Source organism: Panonychus citri, unplaced genomic scaffold (genome assembly GCF_014898815.1).
Source record: "Panonychus citri isolate SS breed McGregor unplaced genomic scaffold, ASM1489881v1 Contig00136, whole genome shotgun sequence".
NCBI lineage: Eukaryota > Metazoa > Arthropoda > Arachnida > Trombidiformes > Tetranychidae > Panonychus > Panonychus citri.
The window spans coordinates 806,528-828,356 of NW_026515541.1; the positions used below are offsets into that span (position 1 = coordinate 806,528).

Consider the following 21,829-nt stretch of genomic DNA (forward strand, 5'->3'; position numbering starts at 1 on the left):
AATAAATCATGTTATGTTTCTAACTGATTTAATCTGATTAACTTGATTTTTTACCCCATCAGCCACAATCAACCAGATAATTAACTGTAGCAATCATTAGATTTGGGTTTGTTGGTTATCATTGTTGGTTTTTTTCCTGATTAACTGATTCATCAACTGATTGAATTAATCTGTATATTAATTTTTTCATCAGTTAAGTCATTGCAGGGGAAACAATTAACTGATTGTTTGCAGGTTCAAGGTTTTTTATTTATATTGTTGTTGTTTCAATGATAGACTGATTGATTTGATTCAGTTTGAAAATTATCAAGGATTGAAAGTTATGGAAACATAACTCAAGGATTGACAATTAACAATGTTTTTAATTTGTATTGTTGATATTAATTAATTGTTTGAATATAATGGTTACCGAGAGATGGAAAAGTTTTTAATTATATCAACACATCAATCAAAGGTTATCCTTTTGATAGTTTATTAAGCATAACTGATAATTACCGAATCAGTTAAATTGACAGTTAACGGATAAAGTCACAGTTAATCAGGAATTAACAAAGACAATAATGAAAATTATAATCAAGTTAATTGTTTGCCTCTCAATTGCTGAATCATTTATTTCAGCAGCTCCAACAACAAGTGAAAAAGATTGTGGTGAGTATTGTTATTTGTTCAATTTAACCAGAATTTTTAAAATTAAAACAATCAACTAATTACCACGAAAAAATTAACTAATTTCAGTTTGTGGGAGTGAAGTGATTAAATCGAGGATCCGAAATGGACACAAAGTCAAAGGTAACAAATACCCTTGGATGGTTCAACTCAAGTAAGTTAATCAAATGAATACAAGTAGAGTTTACAATCTGATTAATTGTTATAATTGATTCAGATCGTATACTGATCGAGATGAAAGTGAATACTTTCAATGTGGTGGCACATTGATTGACAATCAACACATAATTACCGCCGCTCATTGTTTTGAAAAAGATGATGGATCTTTCCTTGAAGCTAAGGATGTTGATGTTTACATGGGGACCAAGAACTTTATTGAAGAAGATGAAGATGAAGCTTATTCAGTTGAGAAGCTCTGGATTGACCCTAAATATGACGGTGACTCCTTGGGTAATGATTTCGCCATTATAACTCTGGCGGAAAAAGTTGATTTCACTCGGCACATTGGACCGATTTGTTTACCCACGACAGACGAAGGAGCCGATCAGTTTACCATTGCTGGTTGGGGCAAGACAAGTTCAGGTAAAAATGCTCATTCTGCTACTAGATTGATGGAGGCTGTGGTCAATTTAGTTCCAAGTAAGTGTTGATTTTTTTATTAATTATTTTCAGTTTGTTGTTATTTCTGACTAGTAAATGGGTTTACTTACTGTTTTTTACTAAGGGGATGAATGTGAACAATTGGCACTTAATTGGTTGGAAAAAACTGAGCCCGATGCGGTGAAATCACCTGATTTCAATGTAACCGAGTTAATTGCTGAAACTCATTTGTGTGCAAGAAATATAATCACTGGTAGCGATACTTGTGCTGGTGATTCTGGTGGACCATTGATGTATCTTGGACAAGATGACCGTTGGTTCCTGATGGGAGTTGTTTCTGGTTCATGGGTTGATTGTGGTGTTGATAAAAATGGTGCATCATTTTACACTAAATTAAACTATTATGAAGAAACAATCAAGTCTCAAGCTCCATCAGCTTGTTGGCGAGATATTTGATTGTCACTTAAATTGTATATGCTTTCAATAAATATATTTAAACTAAATACAGTCTTTTTCCTTCGGATTCATTATAATTAACCTTTTTTTCATTCGAATTAATTATCAATATGCTCTTACTAATACAATCAGGACTATACAGCCACGAAAAATGAGATGAGAACAAAATTGTGACTTATAAGCATAGAGATAATTTTTCTAATTGTGATTACATTTTCTATTACTTTCCATCTAAATCAATACAATTTCTCTTTTAAATTTGATTAAATTATCTCTTTATGCGCAATTGATATAATTTTTGTTCTCATCTCATTTTTCGTGGCTGTATTTCTTCATGTGATTGTACTGATTTTCATAATCTTTCGGTGTAATCATTTCTGAAGCAATTCTACACCTTGGATAATTTTTTTTATAACCTTCGATGATTAATTTTCTTTCTGGTGTTTTGATGAACAATTAGAATTAAAAATCATCTCCAACTTATGAGATCGAATTGGTACAGATCAATTCCTTTGAAAAAAAGTTAATTTAGAAAGAGAAAAGGGTCAATTCTAATGAGAAAAACAGAGATTAAACCTCTTCAGCCCTGAAGGAAAATTAATTTGAATGAAAAAAGGTTTATTTCTAAAGAGAAAGAAGGTGAATCCGGAGGAAAAAGACTGTAATAACTGTGGAAACATAAGTTTCATATTGGAAACAAATTTGTTAATCAAATTTAAAGGATTTTCCGGTCACTTGACATTGGTATTGAAATAAAGATAGCCCTTGACTTCACTTAGCTGTTCAATTTTATTTAATTTAGGATATTCAATAATTAGAACGATAATAATCAACACATTAACTCGAGATATAATTCGAGCAGAATCTAAACGCATCCAGCAAAACCAATACCAGTGCAAAGAACAGATCATTCTAAATTATCCTACTAGAGTTCTGGTCATTGCTGTTCTCACGAACAAGTTGTAAGTTTATCAACAAGAAAAGTGTCACTAAGAAAAAAAATAATGTGAAAGGAGGATGGTCACCGAATTTTAGTTTTGAGTTGAAACTTTGTATATTTGTAGGGCCACAAATATGAAGTCCAAATATATATAGTTTTCTGATCTGATCAGTAGTTCCGAGAAAATCGAGTTCGAAGTTAAAACTTCAAGTCGCTTTTTCTCAGCAACGATAAGTTTTTAGATCATGAAATTTTTATTTTATCGACAACATTTCATGTTGATGTTATTGACTGAGAAACTGTTTCTGTGTAAATTAAAATATTCAAATAAAAAGAAGTTTCATTTTAATCAAAAAAGTTAATTAGGTTTGACTCTTTAGATGCTACGACATTTATCGAAATCAATTGGCAAAACTCAGCATTCGTCGATTTACTAGAGAAAAATTTACTTTTTTCAATTCTAAAATACAACTAATAGTCTTTGTTACGATGATCTATTACCATTTTTCGGTATATTGTCAATAAAAGACTCACAAAAAAACATTTATTTTCTGGATTCTCATTACCAAAAGATTTAAGTTAGTCATCTATTAAACTTATTAGTTCAGCTGAATTGGAAGTCTATTGAAACTCGTTGGAGTAAAACTCTCAACGCAATTAGTTGCTAAAGTTAATTTAATTATTTTCGTTACCTGTATTTCACTGTGACACAAGAGAAGTTGATGAATAACTGCATTTTTGCATAAAAAGGCATTTATTTGATTGTTATCCCAGTTCATTTTATATCATTCAGTCTATTTCCATCACTTATAGAATTCAATTAAAACTGTGAAAAAAGTTAACGATCAGTATCATGAAACGTTCAACACTTATTTTATTTGTTTTCATATTGTTACTTTCTTTGCTTACAAAAATAGTCAATGTTGATGCTAGTATCGATCTTCGAACAAGTTTGGGTGAAACTCGCGATAAGCTGGGTAATTTACTCAAAAGTCCACGGGAGGATGCAAACACGAAGTTTGTTGGAGAAGTAACTGCGCTCGTAGGTAATCTGTCTCAGGCAAACCCATATAATAAAATTTCTGGCAGCCATGCCGTTCAAGGCGGTATTCAAGTAAATGCTTCAGCTACTATTTCTCCCAATAACAGTGATCCATTGTTATCCGTTATCCATAACAGCCAACTTTCATATGATCGAGGTGCTGGATATGTTGTTGGTCGCGATGATCGTTCTCGATTAAATATGGCTACAGTAAAGTAAAATGCGAGATTTAAAAGCAGATTAACTTTAAATAATATAAAGATCTGTTCATCGAGATACATTTTGATGCATTGGTTAGAGTAAATAAATAAATTGTTTGATTAATCGTCTAGTTGATATTAACCAATCGCGCCATCGTTTCCTCTCTTAAAAAGAATCAATAATAAAAACGTTGAAGATGAATAATGAGCTGATACGATAATCGATAAACTTAAACATAGTCGGTAAACATACGAGATACTCAATTTGTTAATGTTAATAATTCGCTATCTTGATTGTGAGACGACAAAAGGAAGATGCAATCAACACAATGGTTACCTTTGTTCAAATAAATATACGTTTAGCCCATTAAGTGATCAAATTCACTTTTAATTAGTTGAAAACAACAGCGAACAGTGTTACATTTTGTCACTAATTAATCAGCTTTATTAGAATTGTCTATTTTTCCATATCATTACATGTGATAGAATTAACAAAAGAACCATTTCCTTTCTAATTAATTGGTAATTGAACGACTAGTTTTGAGTTGGAGATAATCACTTGACAGTTTTATTAGTATAACCTATGGCCAGAATAGATGAGACTCTTCGCAAAAATCGCTATAACTATTGAACAGTAATGAATTTTTTTCTTAAATTTTATATTCGAATAGTACAAACATATAATTAAGACATAAGATGAAGGTAGTTCAGTCGAGAAGCTCTGGATTGACCCTAAATACCCACGACAGACGAAGGAGCCGATCAGTTTACCATTGCTGGTTGGGGCAAGACAAGTTCAGGTAAAAATGCTCATTCTGCTACTAGATTGATGGAGGCTGTGGTCAATTTAGTTCCAAGTAAGTGTTGATTTTTTTATTAATTATTTTCAATTTGTTGTTATTTCTGACTAGTAAATGGGTTTACTTACTGTTTTTTACTAAGGGGATGAATGTGAACAATTGGCACTTAATTGGTTGGAAAAAACTGAGCCCGATGCGGTGAAATCACCTGATTTCAATGTAACCGAGTTAATTGCTGAAACTCATTTGTGTGCAAGAAATATAATCACTGGTAGCGATACTTGTGCTGGTGATTCTGGTGGACCATTGATGTATCTTGGACAAGATGACCGTTGGTTCCTGATGGGAGTTGTTTCTGGTTCATGGGTTGATTGTGGAGTTGATAAAAATGGTGCATCATTTTACACTAAATTAAACTATTATGAAGAAACAATCAAGTCTCAAGCTCCATCAGCTTGTTGGCGAGATATTTGATTGTCACTTAAATTGTATATGCTTTCAATAAATATATTTAAACTAATATATAAATAATAATTGTGGAAAGATAAGTCTCATATTGTAAACAAATTGATTAATCAAATTAGATTTTCATCTGGACTCATCTTTTTGTACCACTTAACATCACACTTAACATTTTTATAGTAAGAGAAAACCTCTTCAGGCTCTTATGTTACTTGTAAGGTTGAAATTAGTAAAACGAAATCAAACTTAATATCAATTTAAAAGTTCCCGTTTTTATTCATGTATCATAGACACTAAGATTCATAGTTTCTTGATTGTTGAAAGGGTCACTTGGACTGAGAACAATGAAAATTTTCATAATTAGAATGAACTTTTGGTTCCAAGTTAACACTAACAATTAACCTTTTATCAAACAAATTTTACTAATTTACCTTGATCAACTTTTTCCTTTTGTATCGAAAATTCTGTATCAAGTCTGTGTCAATATACAAAGAAGTGTTCAATTGTTTTCAGAGAGAATCTTATTTGATTATGCAAATAATGAACTTTATTTTCAATACATGAATAATCATCTGGAGCTGTGAAGCAGATAATTAATGATAGAAACGTTGAAGTGAACTATCAATAGACACAAATCGATATAATTAAACAATGTCAATAAACACAAGAGATAGTCAATCTCTCAATAATTCGTTACTTTTGCTTGTGAAACGATCTAAAGAAGACCATTGGTCAGTTGATAGTTTACAAGATTTATTGAGCATTACTGTTTCCGTTAACCGAAATGAATAGCTAATTCGTTAATTAAGTGAGTAAATTAACTTCCAACTAACGAAGACAACATCAAACAGTATTGAATTTTGTCACTAATTAATCAGCTTTGTATCAATAAGAATGATCTATTTTTCAATATCATGTCATTTCATGTGATAGAATCAACAAAATAACCATTTCCTTTCTAATTAATTGTTAATTGAACCACAAGTTTTGGGTTGGAGATAATCACTTGACAGTTTTATTAGTATAGCTGAATTTAAACTCTATTGAATCGTTTAAACAAAACTCTCAACGAAATCGTCACCTCTCAAATGTTAAATGTTAATTAACCTTCCTGGTCGCAAAGTTTTATTTTATCTGTGTCCCTATTCAACTCTACATATCAGCAACTTTTATTAGATAAACATCTAGAGAAACTTTCACCGGAAAGAGTATTCATTTAATTGCTATTATTAATTTCATAAATTCTAGCTGTTTTGACTCTATTTCAATTGAAGTCAACCAACTTTGTCACGAGAGTAAAACTATTCTGTCTGAATAACTGAATTCTATGAATTATCCATTTAAAAAGGGCATTCATTTGATTGTTATATAATATATAACTAATATTTATTTGAATATTTTAATTTGCACAGAAACAGTTTCTCTGTCAATAACATCAAGTGAAACTTTCATGTAAAATGAGTATTCCAATAATTGTGATATTTTCAAATAAGCTTTTTTATGGAATTACCATCCCATGAGCTTGAAATGCGTTCTATCACCAATGACCTAAATTACCTTGATCAGACAGTAATAATTTTTGAGAACGAAAACTTTCTATTATTAATTGACGATCACGAATTTATTGAATTATTTTGATCATTAATAAGCATTCTTAATTAAACAACTTAAATACGTAAAAATAGCAATAATAATAGTTGAAGCATTTTCTAGGACACCACCTCGAGTGACATGGTCTCCGACAACCACACTGCTTTCTGCTGAGCTTAGCTTAGCGAATCATAGTTATGAGGTCAGATATTTCTTTAATAAACGCCGAGTTAGGGTTTTGGACAGTCCTCTCCATATTTTTGTCCGAAAGACCTGGCATATCAGCGCCTGTCCCAAGACCATTACTATTATCAGTTTTGATGAGGTTTGAAAACAAGGAAAGCAACAATATGATAACATGCAAGGTAAATGTTGGATATTTAATGAAATTCATGGTTGACTTTTTTTTCACACTTTCAATTGTATATAAGTGATGGAAATGGACTGAAAGCTATAAAATGAACTGGGATAACAATCAAATATATAACTTTTTTATATGAATAATTCACAACATGCAGTTATTCAGAAACTGGTCTCGTGGTGAAGTTAAATTCAGATAACGAAGATAATTAAATTCACTTCATTAATTGATTTCGTTGAAAGTTTTTGTTAAATAGAACTTTAATTCAGCTGAACTAATAAGTTTATCAAGTGATTAACTTAACCTTTTGGTAATGAGAATCCAGAAAATAAATGTTTTACATGTAACTCTCAAAGAAATCGTCGCCTCTGAAGTGGTGAATTTAACTGAATCCAATATCTGTGTAACTATTGATCTTGCCACAAAAGTAGATTCTAAATATTAACATCAAGTGAAACTTTCATGTAAAACGAGTATACATTTGACTGTGGATTAAGTGTAATTTTTGCCTTTAGTTAATAATCATCACTGAGCAAGTTTAATTGTGATTGTGAAAAAAGTTCATCATGAATTTCATCAAAGGTTCAACATTTATTTTATGCGTTATAATGTTTTCAATTTTATCGTTTTTAACCACCGTCAAAACAGCTAATAGTAATCAGCCTGGCAATAAGCATAATGAAAAAATTAGTTTAATAAGTTCGCATGGTTCTGATGTTGATGTTAACTGACGTATCTTTGGTCGTTCTCAGAATGGAAGGGGATGCGTTTAACAAAACTCATCATATGATCATGTCAACAAATTTTCATAAATTCCAGTTTATGAATTATTAATAAAATCAATTTTATCACAGATACATTTAATTATTCATATTTTTCGAGTTATCCAAGATTCTGACTTAAATAGATTTAACAATTTGATTTGATCTTTTCAAGTCACTAGCCCTCTAGAACATTAGATTATCAACTAAGTGTTGATTTAAACGTTGAACTTTGTCCAAATAATTGGATATACTATTAATAGTATTGTAAATTGCTCAGGTGACCTTTTCGAACACAATGAACAGTTAATGTCTGTATTAACAGCTAGTTTTAGATTAGTTTTTATTAGTTATCATTAATACAAGTAAACATTTGATTTCGACCTTAGTGTAATTTTTTCTTATAATAAATAATCACCATTGAGCAAGTTCAATCTTGACTATGAACAAAAATCTGCGTAACTATTGATCTTGCCACAAAAGCAGATTCTAAATATTAAAATCAAGTGAAACTTTCATATAAAACGAGTATACATTTGACTGTGGATTAAGTGTAATTTTTGCTTTTAGTTAATAATCATCACTGAGCGAGTTCAATTATGAGTGTCAAAAAGTTCATCATGAATTTCATCAAATGTTCAACATTCTTTTTATGCTTCATCATATTCTCTATTTTCCCGTTTATAAATATCGTCAAAACTGATAATAGTTATCAGCCTGAGCCACGAACTAATCTTCAGGATCTAGATATTTTAGATACTGCCATGAAATCTACAAAAGAAAATCAATCCACTATTATTGCTAGTAAGCTAAACTTTGGTCTTCAGGGTCGTAGTAATTGGAGTATTATCCAGATGACTTCCATGGTGCCTATTCAAGGAAATCAATTAACTGAATCAAAAATACCCCAATAAATCGCCCAGCCATATCTAATGAAGTATAACAACTTATAAATATGTTTATTGAAGCACAAGCCAATGAAGCGGTGCGAAGTGCTGATGCTAGGCCAGTTTCTATTGCTGGCGCGCCTGGTGGACCTGGTGCTTTAGCTGGTTATAGTCAAGGTTCTGGTGCCAGTGCTGGCGATGTAATGCTAAATGCACAGATTTCTGATATGACTAGTCAATTCCTTACATCGAACGAAGCTCGCGATAATGTTTACAAATTGATTAATGACAGATATGATGTGACTTCTAATGCTGAAGCTGCTAGTCGATTTTTCGAATTATTTAACAAGACTATATCATAACTAACATCTTGTAAGATTGAACAACCTAAATAAATTTAACAATTTGATTTGATCTTTTCGACCATAATTAATGTTTGTATTAACAGTTAAAGATTGGTTTTCATTTGTAATTTCTGAACACTTGGTTCATTGAAAGACTATAAAAGTCATCGCTCTTCTGGTTTACCTGAGAGAAAATTGTAAGAATAAAGGAACTCATTTAAGCGTTTTATTATCAACATCGACTTCTACTCACAGGTACTGCAGAACTACAAAATATTTTCATAGCAGAGAAAATTGGGATGGGTCCCATAGGTAATAAATATGTTTGATCAAACAGGTCAAGGAATCAATCGCGTGGCTTCTGTTCCTTATGCTGCAAATCATAATTATGGTCAAGCTTCTGACAACTAATCTCGGCTTCTAAATAAAAATCATTAAGTTTCATAGAGATGTTTACAATCAATTCGAGGTGAACTCACTATCTATTGAGAAACAACTTATCGAATAAGTCTCATCTTTTAGTAGATTTAATTACTCAAAATATTTTTTTTCTTGGAAACAACATGTAATTCATTAAACATTTCCGTTCGCTTCCGATTTCATTTACAAAATTTTTCGTGATTAATAAGTAGAAACCAGCCTTTTACTATGGATATAATGTTTGTCAATTAAATGGTGAATTAAAATTAAATTAAGCAGCTTCGAAAACAATGATCTATTTTATCCCACGTCACCAATGGAATCACAACAAAAACATTTATTTTCCGGGCCTCAAACACCAAAAGCTCCAGATAATCACTTGATAATTTAGTACAGTTGAATTTTAGTTCTAACAAAACTCTCGACATAATCGTTGCCTCTTAAGTGTTGGATTTAACAAACGTGAACGTTGAACTTTGTACAAATAATTGGATATATTACTAGTATTAATAAATTGCTCAGGTGACTTTTTGACCACAATGAACAGTTAATGTCTGTATTAACAGTTAATTTTGGATGAGTTTTTATTATTTATCATTAATACTACTTTCAAACGGGATAAGATAAGTTTCGAGTTTTGTGTGATTAAACTCTTCGGGAAGAAAAGGGAATGTTAAAGTGAAGGGGTGGTACGACGATGGTGTGAAGGGTTGTTTATGATTCTCACATTACCATCAGGACCAGTCAAGCCAATCATTTGTCCTACTGTGGATATCTCACTAGGTGCAACTGTTGACGCAATACCAGTAGATCGTGAGCCATCAGATAGCGATGTTCCAATGAATGATATCAAAACTGTTAATGAAAAGGTTTGGATAAACTGGAAATTCATAATTATGATTAGTTTAAGACGAAACAGAATAATAAATTTATTTGAACAGAATTAATTGGGAAGAAACTTCGATTGTTGTTGATCGACAAAATATTAGGTTGAGCAATAATATTAAAAATGGCGACGGCACTTTTAGAACAAAAGAAATAAACTTTGTTGTGTAAATTAAACTAATTATTGAAAATGACGATGGGTCGTTAAAAGCTAGTCCTTTTTGTATCAATCTATCTGCAAGTATTCAGCTTTGAACAACAGGGAAAGTGTATTTACCTGTGGAAATAAGTCACGATCCAATTAAAAAGTAACCTCTTAATTGTTTGTTAACTTATTCTTCAATTAGAATAGTTGAATTTGAATAGGGTTTCGTCTGTATCAATACAGTTTTCTATTACTGGGAACCTTTATTCTTCGCAATAGAAACTCAAATTCAACCAGTTTAGGTTAGTTTTTCGCTGGTAATTTTAATAAACTTTTCCAATTGTTTAGATTGGTTATTATCACGATTTTCGGATTGCTGATGAATAGCTTATCAATAGAAAAGGATAATCTCTATCATTTACAACATTTATCGTGATCGATTGGTAGGAACCAGCATTTTACTATCAATAAAATGTGCGCAAATTTATTGATGCAAAATTTTGATTTTTTGATTTTTTGATTAAAAATCAATTAATCAGGTTCGTAAACAATTGTCTGTTTTATCCCATGTCAATAATAGAATCTCAAAAAACATTTATTTTCTGGATTCTCATTACCAAAAGGTTAAGTTAATCACTTAATAAACTTATTAGTTCAGCTGAATTAAAGTTCTATTTAAACTCGTTGCAACAAAACTCTCAACGAAATTGTAGCCTCTTACAGTAAGTGTTGAATTCAATTAAATCCAATATCTGTGTAACTATTGATCTTGTCACAAAAGCAGATTCTGAATATTAAAATCAAGTGAAACTTTCATATAAAACAAGTATAAATTAATTTCGCCCTAGTGTAATTTTTTCTTCTAGTTAATAATCATCACTAAACAAGTTCAATTGTTATTGTGAAAAAAAGTTCATCATGGATTTCATTAAATGTTCAACATTTACTTGCATTATAATGTTTTCAATTTTATCTTTACAAACATCGTCAAAACTGATAATAGTTATCAGCCTGAGCCACAATCTAATCTTCATGATCTAAATATTATAGATACTGCCATGAAATCTACACAAGAAAATCAATCCACTAATGAAGTAAGACAATTGTTGTCTATGTTTTCTCAAGTAGCAGCCAATGAAGACTCTGGTACTGGTGCCTAACCTGGTTTTGCTTATATTCGATATGTATCAATAAACAAATTCTTGGTCTAAATAAAAATTCGTTAGAAATAAGATCAAGATATTATCATACATCAATGTATCAATACATTTTTATAAATTCGCATTCGCAAACCAAATTTTCACTTAAAAAAACCACAATCAACCATCAGTCAATGATCAAAAATCACTCTAATAGTTTCCTGCTAAATAATTTTTAAAAATTATTGAAAAAAAGTGTCTTATTGATGAAACTTTCGCGAGTGAATCAATTGTTGATCAAATTTTCATTTACAATCAGTTAGTTGAAAATAACATCATGAAACATGAATATAACAGATTCTATCAATCATCTCTTTTGCTGTTCTGTGGGTAATTGTTAATTATAACGAAATTATCATAACTCAATCATCTCAATTCAAAGCAATCGTAATTTTAACATCTTCTAAATTGTTGTCGATGGCTTTGAATTTAGAGCCGTTTTTCCGTTTATGAATAAGGTTTCAGGTCGATACAAATGATAAATTGTGAGAAACGATATTTTATTCAATTCTGATTACAAGTAAATTTAATTTCTTCTCTCTAAATTACCTGTTGATCGTTTATAAGGATAATAGTGATTAGAGTTGCAATAAGGATCCAAAAATTAATCGAAGACAATTAATAGAATGGTTTATGTTGCAATACTAATTGGATACTAAAAGAATTGACTGATTTTTTATATATTAGTTTGTGACAATTAACAGTAATAAATTTGATCGACTAATTGTTAGGGAGCTTTTAATTACAAGGAAACTATTGAATCTGAAAGTTTATCATCATTTTTGGTTAAACGCGACAATTTAAACGTAATTCACACTAATCAATTGCTAACAATCAATGATATTGATCAAGACTCTAATCTAGCTTAAGGTTAAATTATATTTTAATAGTCGTTTAATCATTAATTGTTATCAATGGTTACGATTAAAAAATCTGGGTGACCTTCAATGACCTGAAAGATGATTGTAACAATTAACAAATTATCGCGAGTAAATTTAATTATTTTTACAGGTCAAATAGCAAAACAATTAACTCTTAATAACTTTTTCCCCTTGATTATAATTAACTTTTGTATTAACCACTAAATTAAATATTGTAAACATTATGATGATCAGTTAATCAAAATGTTTACATTGGCAAAGGAAATATTATTGTTTACCTAATTGTTAACAATTAAAATGATATTTAAATCAATTATCACCTTCGTACCAATGAATTGACCTTTTTTCCCAATCAACAGACAATCAAAAAGTTTTAGTTATTTTTTTATTCATTGATTAGTTGATTGTTGATAACAATTGATCATAATGAACCATCAAAAGTTAATCCATTGAAAGTTAATTATAATCATTGATCAGTTAAATTGTTGATCCATTGAAGGAATTGTATACAATTTAAATCGTGATTAAGACGATCATCATCAATGATGAAAAAAAAGGTAATGATAATCAGCAACCATGATGATGATGATTAAGTTGATTGTGATGACCGGGTTAATCAATTTCGTTAAGCTTGATTTGTTCTCGAGTCGATCGAATGTGAAAAAAAAGTTCTAACGTCCATTTTAAGACTTTCTCCCTCGATTTAATCAGATCTTAATTGTTAACAATCAGTCGAACTTTGAATTACCTTGAATCACCATCACCTTTCAATCAAATGAATCAAATTGTTTGTTTTTGTCTTTTTATTTATGGTAATTTGTTAATTCACTTTTGTTAATTGTCATTGATTATCGATCATTTTTTCGTTTAATTGTTCATGTTTAACTTTCATATTTACTTGATTCTATTAACTGTTAATTAGATCATGTTTAGTTTTGATATTTTTGTGCTCCTTTCAATTGGATTAATCAGTTCAAGTGCATTAATTGTTTCATCCAATAATAATAATAATAATGTTACTAATCAATTGGATTATCGTCTTGCTTGGCAACAATTAGAAAATTTTACTAAACTTTCTGTCAACAATTTAGTTAATCATTATGCATCGGATGTTAGTACAATAATTAAATCATCACACATTTCAAATCAATGTCAAAAGTCAATTGAAAATTTTATTGGTGACATTAAATTAATGAAAGTTAATGCACTTAAACGTAAGTATTAATGATTTAATTGCTTAATGTTGCTGATTCGTTAATTAAGATGAAGACTTGAATTGCATCATAACCCTGAGATATAATTGATAATAGTTAAACTGATCACAATCAGATCCATCGATTTGATTGTTTTTCAATTGATTGTTGATTGAATTTCACTAATTTTTTGTTGATTGATTGTTGATTGTTGAACCAGAATTTGATTCTATGGGAGGATTACCAACGGGACTACTTGATGGTACTTGGATTGATTCGGGTTCATTTCATGAGTGCCTCGAACTACCTGGAACTCAATATTGTTTCATGTTCTCGAAAATGCCGTTACCTTTACCTAATCCTCGCGAGGGTTGGCACAGGCCGATTAACGGGCAACAGTTTAATCTGACCACTGAGACATTCAGTTACTTGACCACGTACGCTCATTTTTTCCGTTACCTTAATTTGACAACGGGACTTTGTGTACCTAAATTGTGTTCTAAAGATGAAATCAAAACAATCGCTGTTAAAGGTCATCAATTTTATCGAACTGGATTTACCGTTGATGTTGATCTTTGTACCAATCGCTCAGAGTTCAATCCGATTGTATTTCGGGAAATGATCGCGGGTTTTATCATCATATTAGTGGTTTCGCTGAATGTTGTTGGTACAATGATTGGAGGAGTTCGAGGTCCACAATTTTTAGCGCATTTTAACATGGGAAACAATTGGAAACGATTGTTCCAACCTCGGTCCATTGACGCTGATATTCCGACACTGAATGGAATAAAATCGATCACAATGGCCTTTATGATATTGGTGCACATTTTTTTCCTTCTTTTTTATCCAAAGTACATTTCGTTTTTCAAAATTCCCGGAACATCAACTTCGCCCTTAGTTATCACCTTTTTCTTGGGTCCTTTCACAGTGGACACTTTCTTTCTGATAACTGGACTCGAAATGACCCTCACATTAATCCAACGAAAAAGACCTTTCAACTTGACCGGTTTTCTAGTTCAAAGGTATCTTCGATTCGCAACAGTCATTGGCTGGACAATCTGTTGTTATATTATACTATTTTCTAATCACACCCGTGATTGGGTCGGTGGACCTTATTGGCCTTTCTTCAGAGCAACAGGAACCATTCCCGTTAAATGTGGCCATAAGTGGCCTTTGCACATGCTGTTGATCGCTCACTATTTCAATATTGGTGAAGACTCTCAACTTTGTCTATTAGCTGATTGGTACCTTGAGGCTGATTATCTGTTCGCGGTTATGTTTCTACTTATTCTGATTCCAAGTTTAAAGGGGAAATTTAAAATTTCGTATTTAATTACAATGATTTATATCGTATTTGGGTCGGTGGCCATTGGCCTTATCATGCACTTCGGGCAAGTTCAACACACTTGGCAGCCATTGATGTTCCAAGACGATGGATTCATCCGCTATCTGGCCTTTATCCATGGTAAACCCTGGGGACATATCAGTCCATATTTCATCGGGGTTCTGTTGGGCTTCAAATTAACTGATCCAATTAAGATTAACAAGGTAATAATTGTTGGCATCTTTATGTCAATCTTTTGATTAATTGACTTTTCTACCTTTTTCAGATGAAAGTAACAACGATCTGGATAATTTGGGCCATTAGTTGGGTCGTTTTAACGGTCTACGAAGCGGCGATCAATTTGAACATTTTCCCGGTTCCCTATTTGGTTTCACTTGCTTATGGGATGTTCTCGAAAATCCTCTGGTCATTTATTGTTTCCTGGACAATTTGGACTTCTTATCATGGTTATGCTCATCGATGGATCACTAAATTGTTGTCTCTTCACTTATTCACTGTTCTTTCAAGAATTAATTTATCTGTTCTATTTGTTAATTTACTAATTGTCAGGTTTAGAAATTCAACCATCCAATCTAACTCATTCCCTTCTCTGATGGATATAATTTTCTCTGAAGTTATTCCTCTTTTTGTTGTAATTTATTCAATTTCATTTATTTTCAGTGTTCTCATTGAAGGTCCAACAATTAACTTAATCAGAGCGATGAACAGTCCGAGAAAGTCAAGCAAAACAATTGCAACTACGGAAATCGTATTAACTGCTACTAATGGAATGAACAATAAACCTCAGCTCGCGAATTTGTGATCATTTTTAAGTTCAATTTGTAGAAATGTTCAAACAATTAAAGTAAAATCATCTTGTCACAATTTTCTCGCAATTTAATTCAAATCAATCAACTAATAATTTGAAGACAATTACAAAAAGCGCCACCTATTGGGTAAGAATTCATCTCCTGATCATATGGCCTGAAAATCAAATTGATCAGAATTTTTTTTTACCCAATTGTCAATTGAGTTTCTGGTTAATTGTTTTATGTTTACATTTTACTAAGTTGATTCTAATCAATTGATTAGAGTTTACAACTTGATTGGGCCTTTAACTGTTGTCTATGTTTATTTTAATTGTCTAGATATTGTTGACCTTTTGATGTTACTTGTTTAAAGCCTTGGATTCTTATGGGTGTTTATTGAGATACAAAATTTGAGTAAGTATTTGGTTTGATTGTTACTCTTTATTTTGAATTGATTGTTGTTTTATTCTAGTTTATTGGTGTTAGCTGATTATGGCCACTCAAGCTCAAGGAACGCCTGATACTGGGCCCATTGATTATCCAGCGAAAGTGAAAGATCTTGAAGAGAAATTATTGACTTTGAAAATCAAACGAGCTGAAGATGGTCGAAAGATCCAGGAAATGGAAAGAATCAAGATTCAAAACCAACAGTTATTAGAGTTTAAGAAACAAATTCTTGAATCAAGGGCTGAATTGCAGAAACAATTAGTTCAAGCTAAAAAAGACGCTGAAGAAGCCATTGCTGATAAAGCTCGTCATGCTGAAGAGATGAAGGATTTGGCAGAAACAGCGGAAATCGCTTGTCTTGATAAAGAAATGGCTGAAGAAAAATATGAACAATTATTGAAGGAAAATGAAACATTGAAAGAAAAATTGGAAGAAATTTCAATTGATTTCGAATTGTTGAAAAGTGAGATTGATGTTCATGGTGATGGTGTTTCCAATGCTTATGAGGTTAAGCAACTTCAACAACAAAATGCTCGTTACAATGAGGCGATCATTAAATTGAGAGATATATTATCAGCTGATAAGGTGGAAATCCAAGGATTACAAAAAGACTTGAAAGAATCTCTTAATCAAGTGAGTGAGCTACAAAAATTGAAGGAAAAATACGAGAAAGAGATTAGCAGTTTAGAGGAAAATATCAATGAGTTAAAGGAACAGATTGATGACGCTCTTGGTTCTCAAGAAATGGTCGAAATTTTGACGGAGAAAAATCTTGAACTCGAAGATAAAGTGAAAACCCTTCAGGAAGAGGTAGACGATCTCGATAAAATTCACGAGATAAATGAACAGTTACAAGAAGGAGCTCGTGACACGGAATTGGAACTTCGTGAAGAATTGGATCTCAATCGAACCAAAATAAACAACCTTCTCAAGAAAGTAGAAGATGGACAAGAAGCCTTAGCCAGTTACGAAAGTACCATTCAGAAATTCAGAGAACTTGTGAAATCGTTGCGAGATGAAAACTCGGATCTTCGTAAACAAGGAAACCTCGCTCAAGTTCAGAGTCAAGAACAGCAAGTGGAAAACATTGAATTTAAAATGCGTTTCGCTGAATCAAAAGCCTTCGCTCATGCCGTTGAAATGGATCTTCGAAGATTGGAAGTGACACAATATAAGAAACAAATTAAACTTTTATCTAAATTTTTACCTCAAAGCTTCTTCATGCCCGGAGGAGATCATGATGCTATACAAGTGCTTCTCTTTGTCATTAGAATGTTCGAAAAATGTGACATAATCTCTCGTCAGATCGTTGAAAAATACCCGCTGGTGGAAGATTATCAATTAGAGGCTTGTATTGACTCAGATTCTGTGATCAAGAAAACAAATGAAACGATTAGACAACAAGGTTTCACTCGTCGATTGCTTTTCCTTTTGTCATCTATTCAAACGATTCTGGGCCAATATACTGATTCTTTGAAATCGTGTTCCATTGAATTGTATCTCAAAATAGCTTCACTTTATCCCGAACTGAAGACTCACGAGAAAACGATTGATGGATTCATTGAATTACTCAAGAAAGATCAATTCGACGAGACGATTTCATTGGATAATCTTGAGAAAGCTTTAAATTACTTTGTCTCTTTATATAATCTTCATCTTGCCGATAACAAAGTTAACAATTGCCGTGACTTGCTTTCTAATTTTGTCTCCATCATGAAATCGGGTGTTGATGTTTCCCTTATTGATGTTATCATGATTGACAAATGTATCTCACCAAGCGCCGAGGGAAGAGAGCGAATCGATATGCTGAAAACTTACCTTGGAGATATTCAAGAATTTTGTAAAAAGATAAGACGTCGTTTGATTGCCGACAACAATGGTATCAATTTGAGTCCAATCTTGGAAAATGAAATTCGTGATTGTATCATTCAAATGTTCAAATCAGTCGCTGCTCTTCATACGATAAGAACTACAATCGTTGAAGCGGCTATCGAAACGTCGTTGGAAACCGATGAGATAACACTTTTCCAGGGATTCCAAGAAATCGACGCCATGATCACTCAAACGGGAGGATTCAAATTCTTGGAGGTTTCTCTTAACGGCATCATGAGTGTTTGTAGTCAACTATCAACAGGATTACAACAGGGAGATTTTGAGGGAGAGGTTAAACGAATTGAAAGTTCAGATGAAGATCGCTTGGATCCTCTTGAAGCTCGTGCTCAATATGTCACAGATCAAAGTGGTAAATTAAGTGAATACAAGATTAAATTGGAGAGCAAAGAAAACGAAATTAACGAATTAAAGAAAGCGCTGAAATTGAAAATTTCGGAAACAAGTGAGATGCAGATTAGAAAAGATTTGGCCGAGAAAAAGTTACTTTCGGCAACTAAAAGCTCTAATGAAAAGGTCGGTAAACTTCAAGCCGAACTTGATGAACATCGAGATATGACCCGAAGACGAGAACGTGAATATGAGGAGACTTTAAATCATTACCAGGCCGATATTGAGGCTCTCGAATCTGAGCGAAGTGAATTAAAAGAGAAAGTTAAAATTCTATCCAAACGAACCATTTTCGAAGGACTAACCAAATCAGTGACTTCATTAAACTCATCAAATCCTCGCCATGACACCTCACCTTCAGCATCACTTTCACCGCTCGAGGCCAGTTACATGCAACAAATTTCATCCCTACGAAATGCCCTGAAAACAGTAAAGGACGATAACATTAGACTCCAATGTCGCCTTGAAGAAAAGAAATTGAAAATCGATAATGTTAAATTTCACTCGATTCTTTCCCGAACTAAACCTCTTTGGTACCTTAAGGTAACCGGAAAAGAGAAACAATTAATTGGTAACATTGATGATTATTCTGGAGGAGATAAAATCAAAGCCTTGTACATAAAAGAGCGAAATCTAATCAATCGAATGGAGAAATTCCGTCATGAAGCACGAATGAAATTAATCAATCAAAAGCTTTTCGATCCTGATCGTCCTTTTCGTGATCTCATAATTGAAGATCAAATTGAAAAGAGAAAATTACAAGCCGATTATGACCAATTAGCCGAAGAGATAATCAAATTCGCTGCCGAGAAAAAGTCAGCGGTATTGTATTAAAAGCGAAGCGAAAAAAAAAACGTAAAACAAAGACAACTAATTAACTATTCTAAACATTTGGGATACCTGGTCTCTTGTAAAATATTTAATTCACTCAAATAAATTAATTGTTTACTTTTAATTTTTTGCGCTCAATCGAAATTCAAAATAAGAAAACCAGTAACTATGGTTACCGTTTGTTATCATTTGAGAACCAGAAAAAACATCTGATCAAGTGTCTTCCTTGTAGGCGTTCATTTGATTTCCTCTGGTTTTAATTGTTGATTGATTTTGATTCCATAATCTACTTTGATTAGTCTTACAATTTGTCGGTGTTAAGATGACCAGCGATCTTTGAATTGGCTTCGTTTTGTTTAGATTCTAATTGTGGTTACTCTTTTGTGATGGCGAAAATAAATTTGATACAAAACGACATTCGAAATGAAGAAATGGTCGACCAAGTGGTTTGTACTGTTGAAAGATTGTCACTCGTCATGGAGAATATGTTCAATTCGGTTGATGGTCGTCTGGATGCTCTCAAGGGACGAATGACAAGTATCCAGGATCGATCGATCGAGGCTCAGAGAAACATCGACAAAATTAGAGAGTCGAAATCTAAAGTGACCAAAGTGTTTGCTCGTCATCGTTATCCGGCCAAATCCGTTAATCGACCATATCAAGCCTTGGATAATATTCCATGGACATCGATTCGACCTGATGAAAGTAACATGAAATCTTATTCTAAAGAGCCGATCAACGGAGCTCATATTCCTTTCGATGATGAATCATTGAAAGATAAGATTAAATTTTTCATCACCGCTCGGGAGAAAAGGCCCGCTGGCAGTGGATCTCTTGATTCTAAAAATGGTGTTGATTCAGTTCCATGGGAGAGAATAACAAATGTCGGAACTTTGGTCATGTTTAATTCGTCAGAAAATCCGTTCCTTCGCTCTCGTCAAGTTTCTTCTCTAGTTGATGTCAAGATGAAAATTCGAAAAGGAGTTCAATCAATGATTGATGATACCGATGGTATTGTTCCGTTGACACCTTCTTCTATTCTAAATTCTGAGCAGATCGAAAGCCAAGAGAAAATGTTGCAATATAATCCAAACTCACAAGCTGCCCCAAAGATACTCGATTCATTGCCTTCAGCTTTACCCCATTTACCTGGAATAGCCGATGATTTATTATTTACTAGCGAAGAAACTTTCGATCATTTTAATCGAAGTTCATCAGAAATTGGATCATTACCTAAACTGATTAGTAGTCCTATCGCTAAACCAGAAGCAGCTCATGATTTTCAAGCACAACGTCAAGTCGCTCCTACGAACATTCAATCACTTAGCCAATCAACTCCACCGCCACCAATGTCTTCAGGACAACAAACATTACCTTCAGCTAACACTCCAATGGTACCATCTATACCTCCACCTCCTCCTCCTCCACCACCGCCACCCTTAGTTACTCTGCCATCAGGACCTGCTGGACCACCCCCACCACCTCCTCCACCTCCACCTTCAGCACCTATTGCACCTCCTCCACCTCCCGCACCTCTTGTCCCTCCGTTATCTACCGACGATTCTCAACCCACTGTCCCTACACCAGCAGCGCCTAAGGCACCAATCGGCGATCCAAGAGAAGGCCTTTTAGCTTCGATTCGTCAAGCTGGTGGTCGCCCAACAAAGAAACCTATTAACCTTAAACAGCGGAAAATCGAGGAGAAAAAAGAGGCTCGCGCTGTGGTCAGCGACGACTTCATGTCAGCCTTACAACAGAAACTGAACGATCGACGCAAAGGAATAAGCGGAAAAAGTAGCGAAGTCGATGGACCAAAATCAGGTTCATCTCTATCTCGAGCTGCAGCCGCTATCATGTCACAACAAAGACGAGACAGCGTTTCATCATCAGCCTCATCAATCAACGACGATGCAGATTGGGATGACAATTAACCGAAACAATCAAGTCACTAAACTAAACCTGTAAATAGCATCAAATGTAATATAAACAAAAAAGCAAACGACAAAATCAAGAGAAAACCAAAACTATTATTGTTAACAAAATGATATTCCAATCATAATATAAAACTAATCATTCACAATTAACAAACAATCCAACAATCCAACAATCAACAGATAAAACAATCTAAATTTAAATGGAAAATAAAACCTCTAAAAAAGTGGATTATGCTCAATATGCTTAAGAATAAATCATATGTTCCCAATAACGAGATTTCGTTTTTTAGATAACATATCTTTCCACTGATTACAATTAATTCTAATCAATTTAATTACCTAAATCTCTTACAATTAACTTGTTAAATTGAA

At 32.8% G+C, this 21,829-nt stretch overlaps 4 protein-coding genes across 4 annotated transcripts; all 4 read left to right on the forward strand.

The window, feature by feature from the left end:
• Nucleotides 1-348: 348 nt before the first annotated feature.
• On the forward strand, nucleotides 349-5,226 carry LOC128392463 (uncharacterized). The gene is made up of 7 exons (XM_053352491.1): nucleotides 349-648; nucleotides 736-820; nucleotides 884-1,305; nucleotides 1,391-1,720; nucleotides 3,580-3,891; nucleotides 4,654-4,761; nucleotides 4,847-5,226. Exons 1-7 carry the CDS (start codon nucleotides 561-563, stop codon nucleotides 5,176-5,178), a joined length of 1,677 nt encoding a protein of 558 aa, XP_053208466.1. The 5' UTR covers nucleotides 349-560; the 3' UTR covers nucleotides 5,179-5,226.
• Nucleotides 5,227-13,213: 7,987 nt separating this feature from the next.
• Nucleotides 13,214-16,027, forward strand: LOC128392200 (nose resistant to fluoxetine protein 6-like). Its single transcript, XM_053352182.1, has 3 exons — nucleotides 13,214-13,853; nucleotides 14,053-15,380; nucleotides 15,443-16,027. Exons 1-3 carry the CDS (start codon nucleotides 13,565-13,567, stop codon nucleotides 15,977-15,979), a joined length of 2,154 nt encoding a protein of 717 aa, XP_053208157.1. The 5' UTR covers nucleotides 13,214-13,564; the 3' UTR covers nucleotides 15,980-16,027.
• A 130-nt stretch (nucleotides 16,028-16,157) lies between these two features.
• On the forward strand, nucleotides 16,158-19,647 carry LOC128392616 (dynactin subunit 1-like). Its single transcript, XM_053352664.1, has 2 exons — nucleotides 16,158-16,379; nucleotides 16,438-19,647. The coding sequence occupies exon 2, from the start codon at nucleotides 16,458-16,460 to the stop codon at nucleotides 19,524-19,526; it is 3,069 nt and encodes a 1,022-aa protein (XP_053208639.1). The 5' UTR covers nucleotides 16,158-16,379; nucleotides 16,438-16,457; the 3' UTR covers nucleotides 19,527-19,647.
• Nucleotides 19,648-19,763: 116 nt separating this feature from the next.
• On the forward strand, nucleotides 19,764-21,755 carry LOC128392617 (WASH complex subunit 1-like). The gene has a single exon (XM_053352665.1). The coding sequence runs from the start codon at nucleotides 19,910-19,912 to the stop codon at nucleotides 21,452-21,454; it is 1,545 nt and encodes a 514-aa protein (XP_053208640.1). The 5' UTR covers nucleotides 19,764-19,909; the 3' UTR covers nucleotides 21,455-21,755.
• The last annotated feature ends 74 nt before the right edge of the window (nucleotides 21,756-21,829 follow it).